This window comes from Zonotrichia albicollis, unplaced genomic scaffold (genome assembly GCF_047830755.1).
Source record: "Zonotrichia albicollis isolate bZonAlb1 unplaced genomic scaffold, bZonAlb1.hap1 Scaffold_257, whole genome shotgun sequence".
NCBI lineage: Eukaryota > Metazoa > Chordata > Aves > Passeriformes > Passerellidae > Zonotrichia > Zonotrichia albicollis.
This window is the reverse complement of record NW_027428429.1, coordinates 2,910,463-2,929,715: the sequence shown is the minus strand read 5'-3', so window position 1 is coordinate 2,929,715 and position 19,253 is coordinate 2,910,463. Positions and strand designations below refer to the sequence as shown.

At 53.5% G+C, this 19,253-nt stretch overlaps 2 protein-coding genes and 2 long non-coding RNA genes across 4 annotated transcripts in view; 3 read left to right on the top strand and 1 right to left on the bottom strand.

The window, feature by feature from the left end:
• LOC113460769 (uncharacterized) overlaps positions 1–19,253 on the bottom strand; it is a 1,042,778-nt gene that overhangs the window by 367,544 nt on the left and 655,981 nt on the right. The gene's annotated exons all lie outside the window — the stretch shown is intronic.
• On the top strand, positions 13,588–14,850 carry LOC141727865 (uncharacterized). The gene is made up of 3 exons (XM_074534148.1): positions 13,588–14,215; positions 14,491–14,555; positions 14,665–14,850. The coding sequence occupies exons 1-3, from the start codon at positions 13,588–13,590 to the stop codon at positions 14,848–14,850; spliced, it is 879 nt and encodes a 292-aa protein (XP_074390249.1).
• On the top strand, positions 15,015–16,043 carry LOC141727931 (uncharacterized). Its single transcript, XR_012578710.1, has 3 exons — positions 15,015–15,143; positions 15,467–15,614; positions 15,864–16,043. It is a non-coding gene; the product is annotated as an uncharacterized LOC141727931 (long non-coding RNA).
• Positions 16,567–17,315, top strand: LOC141727930 (uncharacterized). The gene is made up of 3 exons (XR_012578709.1): positions 16,567–16,672; positions 16,848–16,988; positions 17,197–17,315. It is a non-coding gene; the product is annotated as an uncharacterized LOC141727930 (long non-coding RNA).

Genomic DNA, 19,253 nt, shown 5'->3' with positions numbered 1-19,253 from the left:
TTCAGAGTGAAATGGTATTTTTCTGTTGCCCCACATTCTCCTCTTGCCCCTTGTGTTCACCTGACAGCACTGTGCAGTGTCAAGTGAGGTAAATCTCCCTCTTTGCTGAGTAGGTAATGCCTTCTCATGCAGGGATTGCCCCTGATGAGTTTAAGGTATCAGCCTCTTCTGTTAACACTCTTCCTGTGTTTGTTCACTTTTCTTTCACTTCCTTCCTTCCTTCCTTCCTGCCTTCCTTCCTTAGGCATTATGGACAGGAGATGGTGAAGATGTTGCTCAATCATCAACAATTTAAAATGCTTTTGGAACAATCTCTTTCCCCCTGTGACCTGGAAGATATTCTGACAAGAATTAAGAGTAAAGTAAGTGCTGGGCAGGAGAAATGTCTTCTTTGTGCAAGTATTGCCACTGCTAATATGAGATCAAACATACCCAATCTGTCTTTAGCTCATTCCTCTTCTGCTGAATCATTTTGCTCCTGGGAATCAGCTGTTAATCCTCAGCCTGTTCATCTGCAGGCCACAAAGGAACTGATATTATTAGGGAAAAAGTGGAGTTTTGAATATTTTCAATATCGGTCACAAAGAGGAAAGGGAAAGTGGAGAAAATGGGTTTACATTTAAGCGTAAGCCCCCACCAGCTCTCCCTACTCTGCCCCCAGTAAAGCAATTAAGTGAGAATTGTGCTTCTGAAGATAACAGAGTCTTTGCAAAGGACACTGGAAGTAGTAGTGTCCAAGAAAATTCCCAAATTTACAAAAGATGTCCAAGTCAATCCTAGTTACTACAGTGACTGTCTGTCTTTTGGGAATACTGCCCTGCTTTCCTTTAGCTCCTTTCCTAAGCCTGTAGCAGTAAAGTTAATTCAGTGTGTCTTGGCACTCTGCCCTGGCTGTTTGGGACACGCTGGTCCCTCTTACCCAGACAAATGTAATTCAGGTCCAGGCTTCAGGACAAGTTATTTCAGTCCAGCTGTATTTGTCTGGCAGGTGCCTATTGCTGCTGTTCATCAGATGATGGCAGAACTTTCTGCTGGTGTAACTGCTGCTCTCTCCTACTCCCAGTTTGGTGAAGTGAAGGGAATCCAGGCCCTGAAAACATGGCAATTGTTCTCTAGACCAAAAATGGGTTTGCATAGGGAAGAGAAGTATCAGGCTGGGTTGGTTTAAATCCAGTTGCTTTTTTTAACAATACTTCTATACACTCCATCTTGTCACAGCTCTGGCTACTCATTTCCATCCTTGTTCCTTTTCCTCTTGGTAAAGACAGTGCTCACCCTTTTTGGGGGTCTTTTTTTCTCTTTGGAAAAGGAGGAAAACAGCTAAGGACTCATCTCTGCCTTCTCCTCCCAGTAGCTGCTTTTTCCCTTTTTCCATGGAAATGTGCCTGATAATGAGGCTGTCAAGGGACTGAACCTGCTCTAAATGAGAGCTGTACAGCACATTACATTTCAGAAGTCCACCTGTTACTTAGAGAAATGATCTGGATCCTGGAAGAGTTGATCAGAGCCCTGCACTTCTCCCGACACTGGCTCTGAGACAAACAAAAGAAAACTTAGATCTCCTCCAGCCATAGTTTTGGCAAAATCATAACTGCCCTCAGTACTTGAGGGAACCGTATAGAAAACCAGGCATTGTAAACATCTGCTTCCATTCAAAGCAAAGGTACTCTTTAGCATTAATAAATGGAATTGATTTAATGATTTATAGATGGAGAGAAATACCATAGGAACTATTCAGTCCCCAGCCAAACCTCTTAAAAACAGAAGAAAATATTTCAACCAACATGAGGTTGCACCACCATTCCAGTGAGTGGCCCACAGGAAAACAGTGAAATTGTGCAATCGAGTGCTGACCTGACAGAAAGGATCACTTTCATCTTTGACATTGCTGACTGCTACAGCCACTCTTCAAACAAGGACATTTGAATCCAGCTTTCACGTTGCTTGCTCTCTTCACAGATTTTTGAATATTTTGTCCTGAGAATATCTGACAGCCACAAGAAGGTGAAGCAGAGGGCACTGGATGTGCTGGCTGAAATCACAGGAGCCCTGAAAGATGCCTTGAACCTGGTGATCATTGGTTTGGTGGAAGGAATAACAAAGAAGCTGAACTCAAAGGATCCCAGGTTTTGTGGGGCAGCTGTGAAAGCACTGGAAGAATCCATTGCTCATTTGGGTAAGGCTGAGCCCTGGCAGGGACTCTCCTCAGCTTCGTCTCTGTCTCTCCTGCACAAGAGAGCGCTGAGTGCCTTGACAGCTGCTCTTGTCTGTGGAACACTGCAGCTGACACCCACCAGAGGCTGTGCAGGTGCCGTCCTTATGCACCATCCCCAACAGGCTGGAATGGGATCAGCATTTCCCAACAGTCCCAGGAGCCCTTGGCTCTGTGCTGCTTGTGTGAAGAGCAAGTCCTGGACTGCAGCTCTGCTACAGTTCAGAGGCAAAGGGAGTTTGGAGTTTGCTTGGGCCCCGTCTGACTTCCCAAATGAACAGCTTTGCTGTTGGCATGAAGGGACACTGACCCATCAGAGCTTCTGCAGGGCAGCCACCTGCAAGGCTCTACATTAGAGGCATTAGCTGCCTATTTTCCACTTTTCTTCTTTGTCTTCTGTTTTTAAAGGGGAACTTGTGATTCACCAAGTTCATTTCTTTAGAACAAACAGGTATAAACCCAGCTGTCAATGATGCCTTGTTCCACATGCTGTTTTGCATGGGCCAAGATGGCCACAGCAATTAACTACATAGGCAAGGACTGCTCTAAATTCCTATGCCACACAGATTTATGTCATCTCTGAGAATGCTGCACTGGGGAAATATGCCTGAAAAAAGGAGTGTTGAAGAGGCAGGTCTTCAAGAGGAGTTTCCACTTTCTCCTCTCCAGCTGCTCTGTGAACTCAGGAACTGCCTGACTCAGTGCCTTTCTGTGACCCAAGTATGGGGCTCTTCCTTTGTGCTCTGGGATGCAAAACCTTTTCACTGCTTCCATGTGACTGAACTCTCGAGGTCCCTGATGTGAAATGTTTTAACACAGCTCCTGCTACAGCAGACAAGTTTGGATTTACAACTGTGAGAGGAGAGCTGTTCTTTCTGAATTTAAAACCCTACCAAGCAGGCTATAAGGAAAGCAGAAAAGGATCCAAAAATCCACAGAAATGTACTTGATTTTTTAAAATGGGATTGGCCCTGCCCTATCCCTCCCCACTGTCCTTACTCCTATGACCTGAGAAAAGTGAGCAGAAACGTGTGTTTCCCTTGTAGATAAAGTGTCACTGCTGAAAGAGTTCAGCTACCAATGGAATCAGCTGAGTGGCCAAGCCCTGCTGGATGTCACCGAGCGTGTCACAGGTATGGCCTCCCCTTCTGAGCCCAGAGCTCTTCCCAGGGAGCATTTACAGGGAATGCCTGTGAGCAGAGCAGCTTCTCCAAACCAGGAGGTGCTGAGCTTGTCCCTGCTGCCCCATGGCCAAGGCAGGTGGGTTTGGCAGGTTTTCCCTGGCTGCTGCAGAGCTGGGCAGCATCTGAGATGGGGGCAGCGCTCGGCCTGGGGCTGAGCTCTCACTGGGGCATCTCAGAACCACCTCCAGCAAAGGGAGGGCTAAAAATGCCCCAGCTGGCTCCTCTCTGGGGAGCTCAGGGACATCTGTGATCTTTGAGGGGAAATGGTGGCAAATGCTGTTTCAGGGCATCAGTTTCTTTTGTCCTCACAGAATTCTTGGTTTTCCCTTGGAAAGTTTTGAGGCTGAACCGTGCAGAGCCTGGGGGTCATAGCTTAGGCCAGAACTCAACAGAGGTATCAGAGGCACGGGTTTAGTGCAAGGCAGCCTCTGGGGCACAGGGACAGAAGCAGAGTGCTGAGGCTCCCTGCCTGTGCTGTCACAGTGGCCTTGGACTGAGCCTTTCAGGGTGTGCAAACTGTGTCTGCCTGGGCCAGCGCTGTCCAAAATGCTACAAATGCAGCTGATAATTGATTCCTCAGAGGAGCTTGCTATGTCAGCAATAGCCAAGGAATGGAAAAAGGATAATCCCAATATATAGCAGAGAAGATGATTGATAGCCTTGCTTTAACTGGGGCTTAATCCACTGCTAATTATGCCTATATCTTTGAATGTAAGGTTTAATACACTTTGTGTCTTCATTAGGAATCTGAAAAGGGCATGTTCAGCAATTGGGAATTTTAAAGGCCCCTAAAGAGCATTTGAATAAAGTAGATCTCCAGCAATAGGTAATTTAGTTTAGCAGCTCTTTTGATCTCTTTTTCAAATAAAGGAATTAACCATAAATTAGGACTACTTTAGAAAAAGCAGATGTTCTCTCTTAGATTTAGTAGGAACCGAGAGCTGTTCCTCACGTTCAGTAGTCACCGATGTCTTTAATTGCATTTAAACTCAAATGAATTCTCATTTTAAAATGGGTACCATAACCCTTTCCTGCTTAGCAGAATTGGTTTTGGGTACTTGCAGGACCTCTTTCAATGTTGATGTCTGCTGGTCGATTAACAGCATAGAGAAAATGAAGTCTCTTCCACCACAGATTATTAAATTGCTGCTAAAGAACATTTTGTCTGATCAGAAAATAAGAATGGTCTCCAGAGCATTTCAGGTTATCATCTCTGAGCCAAATCTGCCTGTTGCAATGAGCCTGTTGCCAGTAAACATTTGTTCGTGTTTGATACAGTTCAGTTCAGAAAATGAGCAGAGAGATTTCAGAGACAGTATGAGAAAACACTCGTGTTTTGGTTACATTTCAGTCCCATGGGTAGCATTTTTCTTTCTCTATGCCCCTATTTGAGTGGACCTTATAAGAAAAAATGCCATTACCATTTGGAGGGGAAGTGGCATTAAAATGTGGAGATGCCCAAATGCCAAGGCAATGGGGTCTGGGTAATTCTCTCAGACACCCTGAGTTTTGAAACAGCTCTTTGTTGGAAGCCCCAAAAGCATTCTGCCAAAGACACCAGCTGTTCACTGATGTTTCTCATCCAGCTGTCAGGCAGCAGCCATCTCTGGTGGGCTGGAGTTTTGAAGTGTGTTCTAATCCGGCCCTTTGCTGTGTGCCACTGAGCACAGGGCAGAGCCAGATCAGACATTTGGCACTTGGCATCAAAGTTACAAAAATGGAATCATCTCTTTTATTAGAAATCTCTCCATTTCCTCTCTATGTGCATTTCCAAATCTTCAGTGTGGGTTTAGACAACTTCTTAATGGAAATCAAAGGCAATTGGACATTTCATTCATTGTTCATGCAGAAAGAGATTGTGAAATAATTTAGTAAAGGTAGGAAGTCTGCCACAGGGACAAGGCTCAGGTTGGAGCAATTAGTGCTGAGGGGTTGGTGGTTCTGTTTCCAGGATGATCAGCTGCTTTGCCCGTTTCTGGACCAAGGGGCTCTGGGTGCTATTTTGCTGCCCTTGGCCAGAGAGGCTGGCAAGAAGCAGAAGCAGAGGCAGATCCTTGTTTGCAGTGAGGCTGGTGGGTAAGGAGCTGTGTCTCTGTCCCGGCAGTGCTTGTGCAGGGGGTTCATGCCAGGAGCCCTGAAGTCGCCCAGCGCGACGCCCTGCCCGTGCTCTGGTCCTGCCTGGGGAACATGGCGCTGCCTGTGCCGAGCGCCAACGTCCGCACCGTGGCCACCAAGCTCGCCTCTGCCCTCTGCAAGGTGATGGGCACCCAGCTGAAGGAATGTGCTGCCAGCAAGCCTCCACATGTGTGGGAAAACCTCTCCAAAATGCTGGGCTGGTGAAGGCGAGATGTTCTCCAGAAAGCTGAGGAAGTGCTGAGTTGGACACTTCTGGATTTGCCTTTTGAGCTGTACCAAAAATGACAAAATCCTAAGGAAGGTTGTGCATCTGCCCCTGCTCTCTCCATTGCCCTTCCTACTCATGGCATGGGGGGCCTGAAGCAGCTCCAGATGGAGGACAAGGTGAAGGCAATCATGGCTCAGCCTCACACAGAGGTGAGGGGGGAGCTGGGCCAATCTCTGCTGGGAGGAAGGGTCTTGTGGCAGCCCAGAGAGGCTGTGCACATTGCCAGGGAACAGCTGTGCCCTGCATGTGCCCCTGCAATGAGCTGTGCTGCTGCCAGTGCCCCTGGAGCTGCAGGGCTGCTGAGCTGTGGGGCAGGCAGAGGAGCAGGAGGGTGCATGTGCAGCTGAGCCATTCCTGGGGAGCACAGGGCTCTGGGCTCCCTGCTGTCCCAGGGCAGCCCAGAGGCCAGGCTGTGCCTGTGCCAGCTCTGGGCAAGTGGCTCAGGGTTTGCCCTGGCCTGCCTCAGTGTCTGCCAGCAGGAGCATGTTTCCCTGTGCAGCTGTATGGACATTTCCAGGAAATGCGTCCCAGGAAATATGGAGCTTCAGCTGCTTTAGGTTTGCATTGTGGCCTCTGTTAAACTTTGTGTCTCCATTTTGCAGATCTGACTGGTTACAGTCTTACCGAGAAGTTTTCTCTGGACACTTCCAATGTTCCCTCACCCACGAAGTCCTCGCCTCCCCTCCAGAAGAGCTCTCTTTCCTCCAAGCTCAGGAAGAAGCTGCCGCCTGTATGGAGAGTGTTTGAAGAATATGATTGATGTGTTAGGCTTCATAGTTACAGCTGTACATATATTCAGATCTTTAGATGTAGTTTTTAATTAATGTCTTTTGATTCTGTCTTTAAGTTTTGATGACATATTTTTAATTGTATATATTTTATTTTGGTGATGAAAAAAGTAAATAAATAAACAAAATTGAAAAAACCAAAAGGAGAATGTGAGACCAGGACCTGCTAGCCTAGAGATTATGGGAGTGCAGCTCACTCATTGTGCCAGTGTCTCACCACATCCTTTCCTCATTGGGCCTCTCCTCTTCCTCTTTGGCCATGTTTTCTTTGTGTCATTTGTGCCATTCTTTGTTACTTGGCATTACAACAGGGTCACCACTGACATGTTTGAGGGACAATGGATCCAAAAGATCCTGTCTAGTCAAAGGTTTTCTACCTAGGTGTGTTCTGTGCTCACCAAAGGCCTGAGCAAAGAAACCAAGAGAATTGTGCCCAAATCCCAAAGCTTTGCTCCTTTGCAATCTCCCACAGATCTGGCTCACAGGTGTCTTCAATCACAATTCCATAGGTAAGAAGAGGTCATGTATTTCACTGGGAAATGATGCACTGCTTTGGCAAAGTCACCTGTATGTATATTTACCCAGGACAGCAGTGCAGCTGTGTTGTTTGCACCTTGTTTGCAGAAGGATGAGTGCACTGGGAGGCCAAGAACAAGTGACAAGGGTTCCTCAAATCTTCACTGCAGCCTGGGGACCAGTGCTTGCCAGTGGAATGAATTCCTGCACAGCTGGAAGAAGCAATTCTGGATTCAGCTCCAGCTGTTGGTGGGCTGCATGATCATTGACAATGCTGCCCTTCCAGAAATTATTCTGCAGTTTCCTTTCATAGTCATTTGAAGCTTTTAAACTTCACATTTCAATTTGCTTTGCCTTAGGGTAAAAGACTTCTGGGCCCAGTGCAAACTGTCACCTTTTGACAGCAAAATCCTCTTCGTTGCCAGCTTCTGATGTTACACAATGTCACCTGGCTGCCTGTGTTTGCTTAGCTCTGGGTCTAGTCCCGGCCTAGTAAAGCCCAGGCAGGGTGGCACGTTGCAGGGAAAACTGGTCCATGAGCTTATCGGGTTGCCATCAGCAGCAGAGTGAATGTGCTTTTTGGGGATTTCTCTGGAGACAAAATTAGGGACCTACTCCATGCTACAATATTCTCTTAGATCTTTCTAAAATATCCTAGAAAATGCTGTAAAACGTCACATTTCCTTGCACAGCACTATTGGAAGAGGGGCATTTTTGTCCCTCCTCAACGTCATTGCTGTTGCACATGAGAAACATGAACATCCACCAACAGGAATGATGCATGGTCCTCCTGCTGCTGCTTCAGAGCTCTGGGAAGGACAGACCTGGGTATTACCAATATGAGCACTTAATTAGCATCTCATGCTCCTCCAAGCTATCCAGATCCCAGGGATTCTTGTTTCAAAGCAGCCACTGCACCATCTCTAGGGAAGAACAGGAAATGGGAAACAGCGACTGCCAGCCTTGCAGGGGTGTGGGGGAAAACCTGAAGTGTCTGCATCAAAAGATGAGTGGGAAGAGTGTAATTGCCAAAGCAAACACTTCGTTAGGATAGCAGGAGCAGTTCTTTACTGCATGCTTGCATGAAGATCATTTCGAATCTCCTTTTTGTCTCATGCAGAAAAGGAGCTCTTAATAATACCACGCTACTTAAACCAGATTGGGATGTAGCTCTGTAGTGGTTCACAATGAAGCAGACTGCCTGCTGTGTCACTGCCAGCCCTGGTCAGCCTGCGAGGGACTGTAGTGTATCCCATGCCTGTTTTACCTCCAAGCAAAGCTTGGTTTTCCTCATTAGTGTGGAGTAAATAGAAGAGTAATAAAATGGACAATTAAACTGGCCACTTTGGAGGATATGCTCATGCTTTTGCATGTCAGTCCTCTACCTCATGCTCCCAAGGCTTGTTATTCATCATGAAATATTTAAAAAAAAAAACCTCAGCTCTCATGTTACATCTGAATAAAATTGCACAAAATCATCAAGAATTCTGCTGTCAGGAACAAGACAAGAGCCTTCCGACACTCGCTTGCAGCTGTCCTGGATTGCTGCAGCCCTTTGTGCAAAGCTGCTGCAGACAGAGTGTTTGGAGTTGGTCTGGGCCTTTATGAAAGATCTGTGGAGCAGTGTGCAGGGCTCTCCTGGCAGGAAACTGTTTGTCCAAGCCCAGGGACATGGTGCCGGCAGGAGCGGAGCGGCCCCGCTCCCAGCCCGAGAGTCTGTGGGCTGAGCCACGCCGGGGAGAAAAGGCAGCAAGGGGCTCCAGCCCAGCTGCTTCACTGCCCTGCCCGCTCCATGGAGCTCTGCCATGGGAGAAAGCCGACGCCGGACGAGCCCCCGAGCTTCCATCAGCTGCTGGAACTGCTCTGTGACAGCTCCTGTTCTTCCGAGAGAGACCCCAGCGCCTTCTTGGAACGCTTGTCATGGGGGGATTCTGTTTGTTAAAAAACTGTTGGGGGTTTTCCACTTTCATCTATATAATGATAGATAATTTCCTATTGCTGGAAAGGGGTTGTTGCAACACTTTAGAGGAGACGACTTATTGCACAATATCCTGTTTGAAGTTGTCTCAAACTGTGTGAGAGAGATGGCGTCACACAGGAGCATCCCCAAGGCTGCTGAGGGGAAGGCACAGAGGAAGACAAACCCAGTATTTCTGAGGGAACTCCTTGACACCAAACCAACCTGAGTTGTCAAACAGCAGACCTGATGTTTCGAGACATGGGCCAAAGGGGAAACCTTTCAGTGTGTTTGGTCCAGGCTGGGTTATGCTCGAGGCAAAGCTGTGTCAGTGTGTTGGATAATACTCTTTTCTCGACCTAGAGATGGGGCAACTGAGAGGTGTTTTAAAAACTTGTATTCCATTTTCAGTCTCAGGAGAAGGGTGAGACAATACAGATGTTATAATTCATGCCATCACAATCAGAAGCTAACTACTTCATAATTATAATTCACTATAAGCATATCTTGGTCTATCAGCCTTTTGCCATGCCATGTTGTAGATGCCTTAAAGCCAATTATTTAAAACTACCCCTTGATGGTCCAACTACAATGCATCTTTCATAGCTCTGTTTTTCCAAAGTCTTATTTGCAAGACCATCTTTTGAAACTTTTTTCCAGCTCCATTTCTCTTTCAACAATATCTGTCCTATTCCATGGAAATTTTTAAGGTAGCATTTCTTGTCTCAAAATTTATATACAGATTCATACTTTGTGGGCCTTCTATTAGGCTCTAAAAACTTTCTACAAATCCATTTCCCACATCAGTGCACTTGGCTCCTTCTCTCCTCATTGTGCCTGGCAAGCACAGGAGCCCAGAGCTCCTGCAGAAACCATCACAGCACTCAGTGGGAGCAAACTTGTGTCCAGTCCTCACCTGGAGCTGTGGTGCCCAGCATTCCACCACATTGGAATGAGGAACTGTTCCTGCTCTTTCAGACGGAGCTAAGGAGCTTTGGCCTTCAGATCAATTGTCTGCAGGCTCCTGCAGTGCCTGGTGCTGCTCCCTTGCCAGAGGCACCCCAGGTCAGGGGGGCACATCTGGGCTGCTGTGTCTGGCTCTGAGGCTCCCTGTTCTGGGCAGTGAGGAGGAGCTGCAGAGGCTCTGCAGGACTGACAGGATGGGCTTTGGGGCTGGCAGGAGAAGCTGAGGGGCCTGGGCTGCTGGAGCTTCTGAAGAGGAGGCCCAGAGCTCATCGTGCAACTGCTCCATGGGTGGTTTCAGAGAGTCCCAGAATCAGCACAGGTGGAACAGGCCATGGAGATCATCAAGTCCAACCTGTGCCCTGGCACTGCCTTGTCTCCCCTGAGCCTCCTTTTCTCCAGGATAAACAACCCCAGCTCTCTCAGCCCCTCCTCAAAGCTCTTGTGTTCCAGATCCCCCCCCAGCCTTGTTGCCTTTCTCTGGACACACTCCAGCCCCTCCATGTCCTTCCTAAATTGGCAGGCCAGAATTGGACACAGCACTCAAGGTGCTGCCCAAGCAGTGCTGAGCACAGGGGAAGAATCCCTGCCCTGCTCCTGCTGGCCACACCATTCCTGATCCAGGCCAGGACCCATTGGCCTGCTTGGCCAGCTGGGCACACTGCTGGCTCATGTCCAGCCTGATGTCCATCAGTCCCTGCAGGTCCCTTTCTGCCTGGCTGCTCTCCAGCCACTCTGGCACCTTATTGAGGGAGGGAGGCACAGAGGGAACGGGTCCAGATCCAGTCCTTCCTGAAATGTGGTGTTTGCTGGCACTGCCAATTCTCAGATCTTGATATTTCCATATTCTGGCACAGCCCAAGTGCAGCAATTTGCTGACAAAGAAAGTCAAAACCAAGCAAAGACCTGGTCCCTACAGCAACCCGATCTCGGGTTTGCTGACACCGCCAGTGCCCAGATCGGGAATGCCTGCACAGCCTCATTCCAGCAATTTGCTAGCACTGGAAAATTAGCATTTGGAAATTTCTCAGTGCCAGCACAACCCAAATGCAAAAATTTTCTGGCAAAGAAAGCCAGAACCCAGCAGCTTCCCAGTGCTGCCACCAGCACCACCCAGGTCTGGTGTTTGCTGCGCAAGTGCCCAGATCTGGAAATTTCCCAGTGCTGGCACAGCCAAGTCCAGCAATTTGCTGGCACAGAAAGCCAAAACTCGGCAATTTCCTGATGCCAATACAGGTGCCCAGACCTGGTGTTTGCTGCCACTGCCAGTGCTCACATCTGGATATTTCCCTGTTCTGGCAGAGCCAAGTCCAGCAATTTTCTGGTCAAGAAAGCCACAATCTGGCAATTCCCTGCTACCGCCATTGGCAATGCCAAGATCCAGTGTTTGCTGGCACCACCAGTGCCCAGATGCGGGAATTTCCTGGTGCCAGCACAGCCCGAGTCTGGTAATTTTCTAGCAAAGAAAGACAAAACCTTGCAAATACCTGGTACCTACAGCAACCCAATCTTTTGTTTGCTGACACCACAAGTGTCCAGATCCAGAATTGTTCAGGTTCCCACACAGCATAATTCTTGCATTATGCTGGCACTGAAAGTTAACATTTGGCAATTTCCTGGTGCTGGCACATTCCCCACCCAGATCTGATGTGTGCTGGCACTGCCAGTGCCCACATCTGGCAACTTCCCTCTTCTGGCACCACCCATGTCCAGAATTTGCTGGCAAAGAAAGCTAAAACCTGGCCATTTCCCCTTGCCAGCACTGCCTATTCTGGAGTTTGCTGGCAGCAGGATCCCAGGAAAGAAGGAAGGAAAGAAGGAAAGAAAAGAGGAAGGCATCCAGATGCAGTCCTTCCTGGAGCCTGAAATGGGCTGTTTGCTGACAATGCCAGTGCCCTGATCTGGAAATTTCCCTATTCTGGCGCAGCAATTTGCTGGCACAGAAATCCAAAACCCATGGCATCTTCCCGCTACTGGGTCTGGTAACGCCCCCACATCTTGTGTTTCATGTAACCAGAACCCAGATTTGGAAATTTCTCAGTGCCAGCAGAGCAGATCTGGCAGATTTCTATCGCTGGCAATGACACCACCCAGATCTGGTGTTTGCTGGCAGTGCCAGCGCCCAGATGTGAAAACTTCCTGGTGCTGGCACAGACCAAGCCTAGTGATTTCCTGGCACAGAAAGCCAAAATTTGGAAATTTCCAGGTTCGGGCACCAGCATTATCCAGATCTTGTGTTTGCTGGCAATGCCAGTGCCCAGATTTGGAAATTTCCCGGTGCCTTCACAGCCCAGGCCTAGCAACTTTTTTTAGCTAGCTGGAGCAGAGAAGTTCCTTGGACTGTGACTTTCTTTTTTCTTGGAACTGTTTAAACCTGCTCTGGACTGAAAACCCAGACAAACACCTGCAGCTCACGCCTGTGGCCCCCCGAGCTCTGGGACGCTGCATTCCAGCACCAGAGGGACTTAGAAGAGACAGAGGGAGCCAACTAGAACCCACAAAAAGGACTTTCTGAATTTGTCATCTCTTCAGCACTGTCAGAGGTTTTATTTAATATTATTCATTTTTCATGCTTCTGAATACTTTACTTGTGAAATAAACTGGGATTTTTTTCACTTTTCTCAAGAGAAGTCTTTCCCTGAACTAGTAGGGGGAGGGGCCGCTTGAACTTGCTTTCTAGACGGACCCCTTTTGGAGGTTTCCTCCCCAAATTTGCCCTAAGCCAGCACAAACAGTCACAATGAAAATTTCACCAGTGGCATAATTTCCTGGTGGCAAATCTTGTGACAGAAGCTTGACCTTGTTCTCCATGAGAGATTTTTGGGAAGAGCAGACAGGAGAAGATTCCTGGAAAACTGAAACAGGTTTCCGGAAGGGAAACGAAAATGAAAGAAACAATCCAAGATGTTTTCCTCTATTTATTTCTATGCTCCCCTTTTCCATGTTGCACTGCTTCTCCATCCCAGTAATTCCAGATGCACCTCACCTCTAGGATTGATGACTTAGTGATTTTTAGACACTCTAAAATACCATGAGCCACACAGAGTTTTCCTTCCCCTGTTTTTACAGGAAAGCAACACTGGAGATGTAAGTGCAGTGCTGGGCTCAGGTAGGAATCCTACCCCAAGGAAAAGTGGCCCGACAGTGTTTGACCCTCAGCAAGGTCGCTGTGCCAGTGTGCAGGAGTCAGGGCTCTGCATCTGCGCTCAGCGCTGCAAAGTTCCCGTGTTTGGACAGACGGAGGGGCTGTCCCCGGGGTGCGCGGGGCTCGAACGTGGGGCTCGTGGGGCGAGCGGGGAACGGACACGGGGACCAACGGCCCCGGTGCCTCAGTTGCAGCAGCGGCAGCGGCGGCAGCAGCAGCGGCGGCAGCGGTGGCAGCAGCAGCGGCGACAGCAGCAGCAGCAGACAGATAGTTTTAATCACTCTTTCTATTTCTCTTTTTCTTTCTCTTTTTCTTTCTCTTTCTCTCCCTTTCTCGCGGTCGGGCACCCTTCTCTCGAGGTCCCTTGCCCGGCGTCCCTCCCCTCTCCCCGCCTCCCTCTCCCCTGCCGGGCCGGGCCATGTCCCCGGCCCGCCCCCGGCCCCGGGCGGGGCTGCCCCGTGCCCGGCCCCGGCCGTCCCGCCGCGGTCTCGCCTCCGCCCGGCTCTGGCCGTACTGGCGGTGGCGCTGCTGGGCGGGCGTCAGTGCCTGGTGCGAGGGCGGCATCGCCGCCCTTCGGCTCCGCCTGGCCCGAGCCCGGCCCCGGCCCCGAGGCAGGGTCCAGTCCCGGCCCCGGCCCCGGCTCCTCCCGGGACCCGCGGAGGACACACGCGGCGCGGCCGCTCCCGCCGCCTCCGCTGCGCTTTCCCCGGTTCGAGCTCCGCCGCGCGGCATCGCGGCCTCCGGCCCTGAGCCTCCCGTGCCGCGTTCCAAGGAGCGAACGCGTGGGCATGGCCGGCCCGGGGCGGGTGAGGGGCGCTCGGGGGCCGTTGCTGGCCCCGGGCCGAACGCTGACAGCCGCGTTCCGCCCGCAGGGAAGGCGCAGGAGGCCCTGCAGGAGCGACACCGGCTGCGTTCGGTGCTGGGGAGCCAGAGAGCCTCGCGAGTGCCCAAGCTGGCCACTGTGGAGGAGGAGGAGGAAAAAGGCCCTGGAGCTGCTCCAGCAGAGGAGAATGAAGAGGCGGTGCCGTTCCATCCACCGCAGGAGGGTGAGTGGCAGAGCTGGGCTGCAGGACTGGAGCCTGCAGCCAACTTGGCCGCATCCCATCCCATCCCATCCCATCCCATCCCATCCCATCCCATCCCATCCCATCCCATTCCCACGGACAGGATGGAAGAGGGGCCGAGCAGACACCCCACAGGGGCCGTGCTCCATCCCCTGGGCCATGCCGGGGCTCTCCCTGCCTGGGCAGCGCAGGGCTGGGCTGTATTCTCCGGCCTCTCCCGCAGCCCCTCAGCTCTGGCTGCGCTCGCTCTTTGCCAGATGCAGCCCTGGAGCGCACACAGGAGCAGGAGTGCAGACGTGGCCACTTCCGCAGCACAGCGCAGGTACCTGCAGCCACCCCCACCTGGGCTGGGCCTGCTGTCCCTGCTCAGCCCAGCACCGTGTGTGCAGCACTGCATGCAACATCCCCGGCTTCTTGGCCTTCTCCTACAGCTCGTTTGCGACTTTATCCGGAGCATTCAGCAGGAAGAGACCAGCACCATGGGCACTGGGCTCAGAGCTCACTCAGAGCTCCTCAGACATGAGACCAGTGCCGCCCTGCTGGATTTGCTCCTGGAGAAGGGTGTTGCCAGGCCAGAACAAGTAAGCAGCTGGGGCCAGGCTTCAATTCCCCCATGAGTCCCGTGCCTTCTCCAGCCACACCTGGTGGTCCCTGGGAGCCTTTGAGGCCATGGCAGTGCGCTGGGAAGGGAAGGACCTCTCGGGACCCTGGGGACATTGTTCCCTTTGGCAGCTTTCCAAGTCTCCCTGTGCCTTCTCCAGGTGCCCGCCATGGTGAGGTACATTCACCGCTGGCTCATGACCAATGATTCTACCGAGCACAGGCTGGACAAGGCCCTGCTGAATCTCACTGCAGCACACCCGGGTGATGCAGTCATGACGCTCCTGCGTGTGGCCCCGTCCTGTGACAGGTATGGGGCCCACTTGCCCACAGGGCTCAGGCCTTCCCAGCCCATCAGCCTGTACCACCTGTCCCAGGTGTCTGAGCAACAGAGAGTACCAGGGCCCTCTGGCTGCTCCCTTTCCCAACCCTGGCACGTCAGCCACCGAGCCTGCTGCCATGCTGCCTTGCTGCCCCTAAGGGCTCTGTCTCCACAGGGCTGGGCTGCCTGGCTGCTGCTGGCCAGGGCCAGTAGGCAGAGGCAGAGCCCGTGGTCAGCCTGGGCCCCCAGGGATGCCCAGGCCACGGTGCCGTGTCTGAGACCCCCCCTGAGACAGAGCTCTAACCCTACAGAGCTGCTTTGACCATGTGGAAGACCATCATGGGCTCGCTCAGGACTGCGGAGGCAGTGCAACTGATACTCCTGGATGTGCTGGGGAGCTGGCCAGAGCACAGCATGTGCACCTCCGATAGGGACAAAACGGGTGTCTTTGGCCTGGCTGTGAGTTTCTGCAACTGGCCTTTGCTGGCCCCAAGGCTGCCTCTCCAGCAGCTCTCCATTCTCCTTCCCCCACTGCATCTCCCTGCCTCAGGTGCTGGCCTGAAACCTGCCCCAGGGGCAGCTTCAGGCCCACCAGGCCCCATGCTCCCCCTGCCAAGGTCTCTCGGGGCCTCTCCCTGCTAAGCTTGGGCCCTGCCACACGGACACCTGGGCACTGAGCGCTGTCTCGGGGGGCTTTGTCCCTTGCAGGCAACCCTGGTGATGTGGAAGATCCTTCAGGAGGCCCCTGTCCCACGTATAGTGGCGCCACATTTCCCCCACCTGTTTGTGCATCTGCTCTTCCAAGTGTTCTTCAGCACAGAAGAGATGCCAGAGGAGGTTGATACCTTCTGGAAGCAATGCCAGGAAGAGCACGGCCTTGCCACCAGCCCCAACAGGTGCTCCATCCCACTCGTTCTGTCCCTGCCACATGGCCTGTGAAGGAGCCAGTGCTCCCAGTGTGACCTGGGCTTTGCTCTCTGCCCACAGGTTTGCAGTGCAGACCCTGAAGTCCCTGCTCTGCCTTCTCCAGTGTGAGCAGGTGGTGGTGTCAATGGAAGGCAAGCGTGGCTGGGACACGCTGCTCTGCGTTGATACCCACCACTCTGCCGTGGCTCTGCTGGCCAGGTGAGACACCCCCTTCTCCTCATTGCTCCTGGCATTTGTGCCCTGTGCCCAGGCTGTCCCACATGGTCCCCGTGGCTGTGGGCCAAAGGGACGAGGGACAGCCAAGCAGACTGGAAAAGGCTGGGAAAGGGGGTGCCCAGGAGCGGCCACATCTCAAAGGGCCCAGGTCCCCTCCCCTGGCAGTGGGTGGTGGGGAAGGACAAGAACCATGTGAGTCAGTGCTGGGAGAGGCTTCCCCCCCCGGCTCAAGGTCTTAGTGACATTTTCCACCTTCCAGGGAGATGCGCCATGCATCCAGGCCCTTGTGTAAAAGGATCTTATGCTGCCTCCTTGAGATGCTCAGCAAAGAGATGCCATACTGGGATTTCCCTGCCCTGGCGTTCCTTGTGGAGGTGAGCCTGATGGCCAGCGCTGCCTGGCTGAGCAGCCTCCCAGCCCTCTGGCCTCTCGCAGCCACAGCTGCCAGGACAGTGCCCGTGCCCTGTGCTGCTGCCTGGGCCCGGCCCTGTGCGCTTCTGGGCTCCTGCCGGCCGGCCGGCTCCCCCGTCACTGCCCTGTGCCTTTCAGGTCCTCGAGTGCCTGGACTTGAGGGAATGCAGGGACAGCATCATGGATCTTGTCTTGTCATGGCACCTGCAGAGGGACCGTGCAGACATTGGCAGCCAGCTGCTCAGGGCCCTCCTCCCACTCAGGGACCATTCCCCGCTGGTGAGAAGAGGGAAGTGGCTGAAGCCGTGCAGGCAGCATGGGGCTGGGCAACGCAGTCGCTTGGCCTTGCCTGGCCTTTGGGCGCTGTGGCAGCTGCTCCCAGCTCTCCTGCCTCCCGCTTCAGCTGCCCCAGTGCTTCAGGACAGGCCTTTGGCCTCTGGGCCCTGCGGCAGCAGGGTGGCCTTTCACAAAGTCGTGTTCCACACAGGCCGAAAGAATGTGGAGCCTGACTGAAAGGCTCGTGGAGCTCCTGCGGCTCAGGATGACCACCATGCTACTGGGCTATCTGTTCCTGGATAATGGTGCCCGCATACCCAGTCCCATTGCCCTGCATTTGGTTAAGGTGTTCCTGCCACTCTTTGACTATGTAAGGCTCTGTGCCCCCAGCCACGGCCACTGGCTGCTGCCCGGACACTTGGTGCCCTGTGCAGATGCAGGCCTGTGCCAATGTGGGCCAGAACCAGCTGATGCTGAGCTCTTGCTGCCTTCCTGTTCTACAGAGTGATAGCCAGGTGCAGCAGCTCTCCATGATTGTCTTTCACACCTTGATTTCTGCTGTAGAAGAAGAAGGAAAAAAACCCCTGATGACACAAGTGTGTCAGAGCCTGCTCCCACTGCTCTTCCACTGCCATGATGAGAATCTGCGTGTGGCACAGGTGAGGACTTGTGGGCTGCTGCTGTCCCCCTGGCAGGGGGCTCGGCTGCCTCCTGCCCTGCACCTGCTGGACCGCAGCCTCCTCCAGGCTGCAGCTCCTGTGCCCTGGGCTGTGGGACCATGTCCGCATCTCTGCTGCTCTCTAGACTTCTCGGGAAACGCTGCTTTGTGCAGTCAAGTTCCTGAAAAGGAAAGATCTTGAAAAAACTGTGAAGAAAGAGAAACTCTTGAAGTTCACTGAGCTCCTGGTAAGGAGGGCCTGCATGCCCCAGCCTCAGCCTGGAGAAGGCCCCTGAGGGCGGTGCTCAGTGTGCGGGGCTGGCACCTGTGCGTGCCCCTGCCCGCTGCTGCAGCCAGAGGTCAGGCGGGCTCTTCTCCAGGCTCCCGTGGCCCCAAGCCGGGTACCCATGGAGCCCCGGCCTGGCGGGGCTGCGGGGCGGCACCGCAGCTCCCCGGGCAGCAGCCGGCCCTCTGCCCCCTGCCCTCGGGAGCCCTTGGCCAGCGGCTGCTGGCCGCGCCTCAGGGCTGTGCGGCCAGGGGAGGCCGGGGCTGGGCGCAGGCAGCGCCCGGCCCAGGGGCTGAGCCCGCGCCAACCCTTCCCTCTTGCCGCTCTCTCCAGCTGGCACAGGACAGGAGCCGAGCGGCCGAGCACCTGCGCCGGGCACTGCACTACCTGCAGAGCCCACAGGAGTCCCTGCGAGAGGCGGCCGTCAGGTTCATGGGTGAGTCCCGAGCCCGGGCTCCTCCCCGGCCCGGCCCGGCCCGCCGCAGCTCGGCCCCGGCCCCGCCTGCTGCCCCGGCAGCGCCAGCCGGGCTCGGCGCCGTGGAGCTCCGCCTGGCCTGGGCATTGCTGCTGCCGCCCTCTGGCAGCCGTGCCCTGGGGCGGCAGCGTGCGGCAAGGGCCGGGCTGAGCCCTGCCGGGCCAGCAGCCCGTGTGGCCACAGCGCCGGCAGCGCCGCTGGCAGGGAGCTGTGCCGCTGGGGCCGTGACAGGCTCTGTGTTCACAGGCATGGCCGGGCGGCGCCTGAGGGGGCAGCAGCAAGAGCTGCAGCTGATCTGCGCTGGTGAGTGAGGGCAGCGGGCTGCCAGCGCGGGCTGCCGAGGGCAGCTGCAAGCCCTGTCCCGGCTGCGGAGGGCTCTTCTCCCCTGGGCAGAGCACACGGAGCTTTCAGGGCCCCGTGGGCCATTCGTGGCCAGCAGCTTCTGGCTGATCCCCTTGCTCCCTGCTCCCTCCTGGCCATGGCAACAGCTGGCTGGGATGGCTCTGGCAGGGGGCTCTCCTGGGCTCCCTGCAGATCCGGCTCTGACCGTGCCTCTGTTCCTCTCTCTTGCAGCCCTTGAACGCCTGACGGAGGACACAAGCAGTGCCGTGTCACAGCTGGCACTTGAAACGCTGCATGTCCTGGGGGAAATACAGCGTGGGCGATATTCCACCATCCAGAGGCTGCAGGATCAGCTGCACAGGGCATGGAGGACTCGGCCTCGTCTTTCGGGGCTCGGCTGGCTGTGCTGCCGGAAGACTTAGGAGAAGAGCTGATCCTGGAGGCTGTCTTTGCTGGGGCAACCTGAGCCAGGGGTAATTTTCCTTTTCTTTAATATTTTTCTGTTCT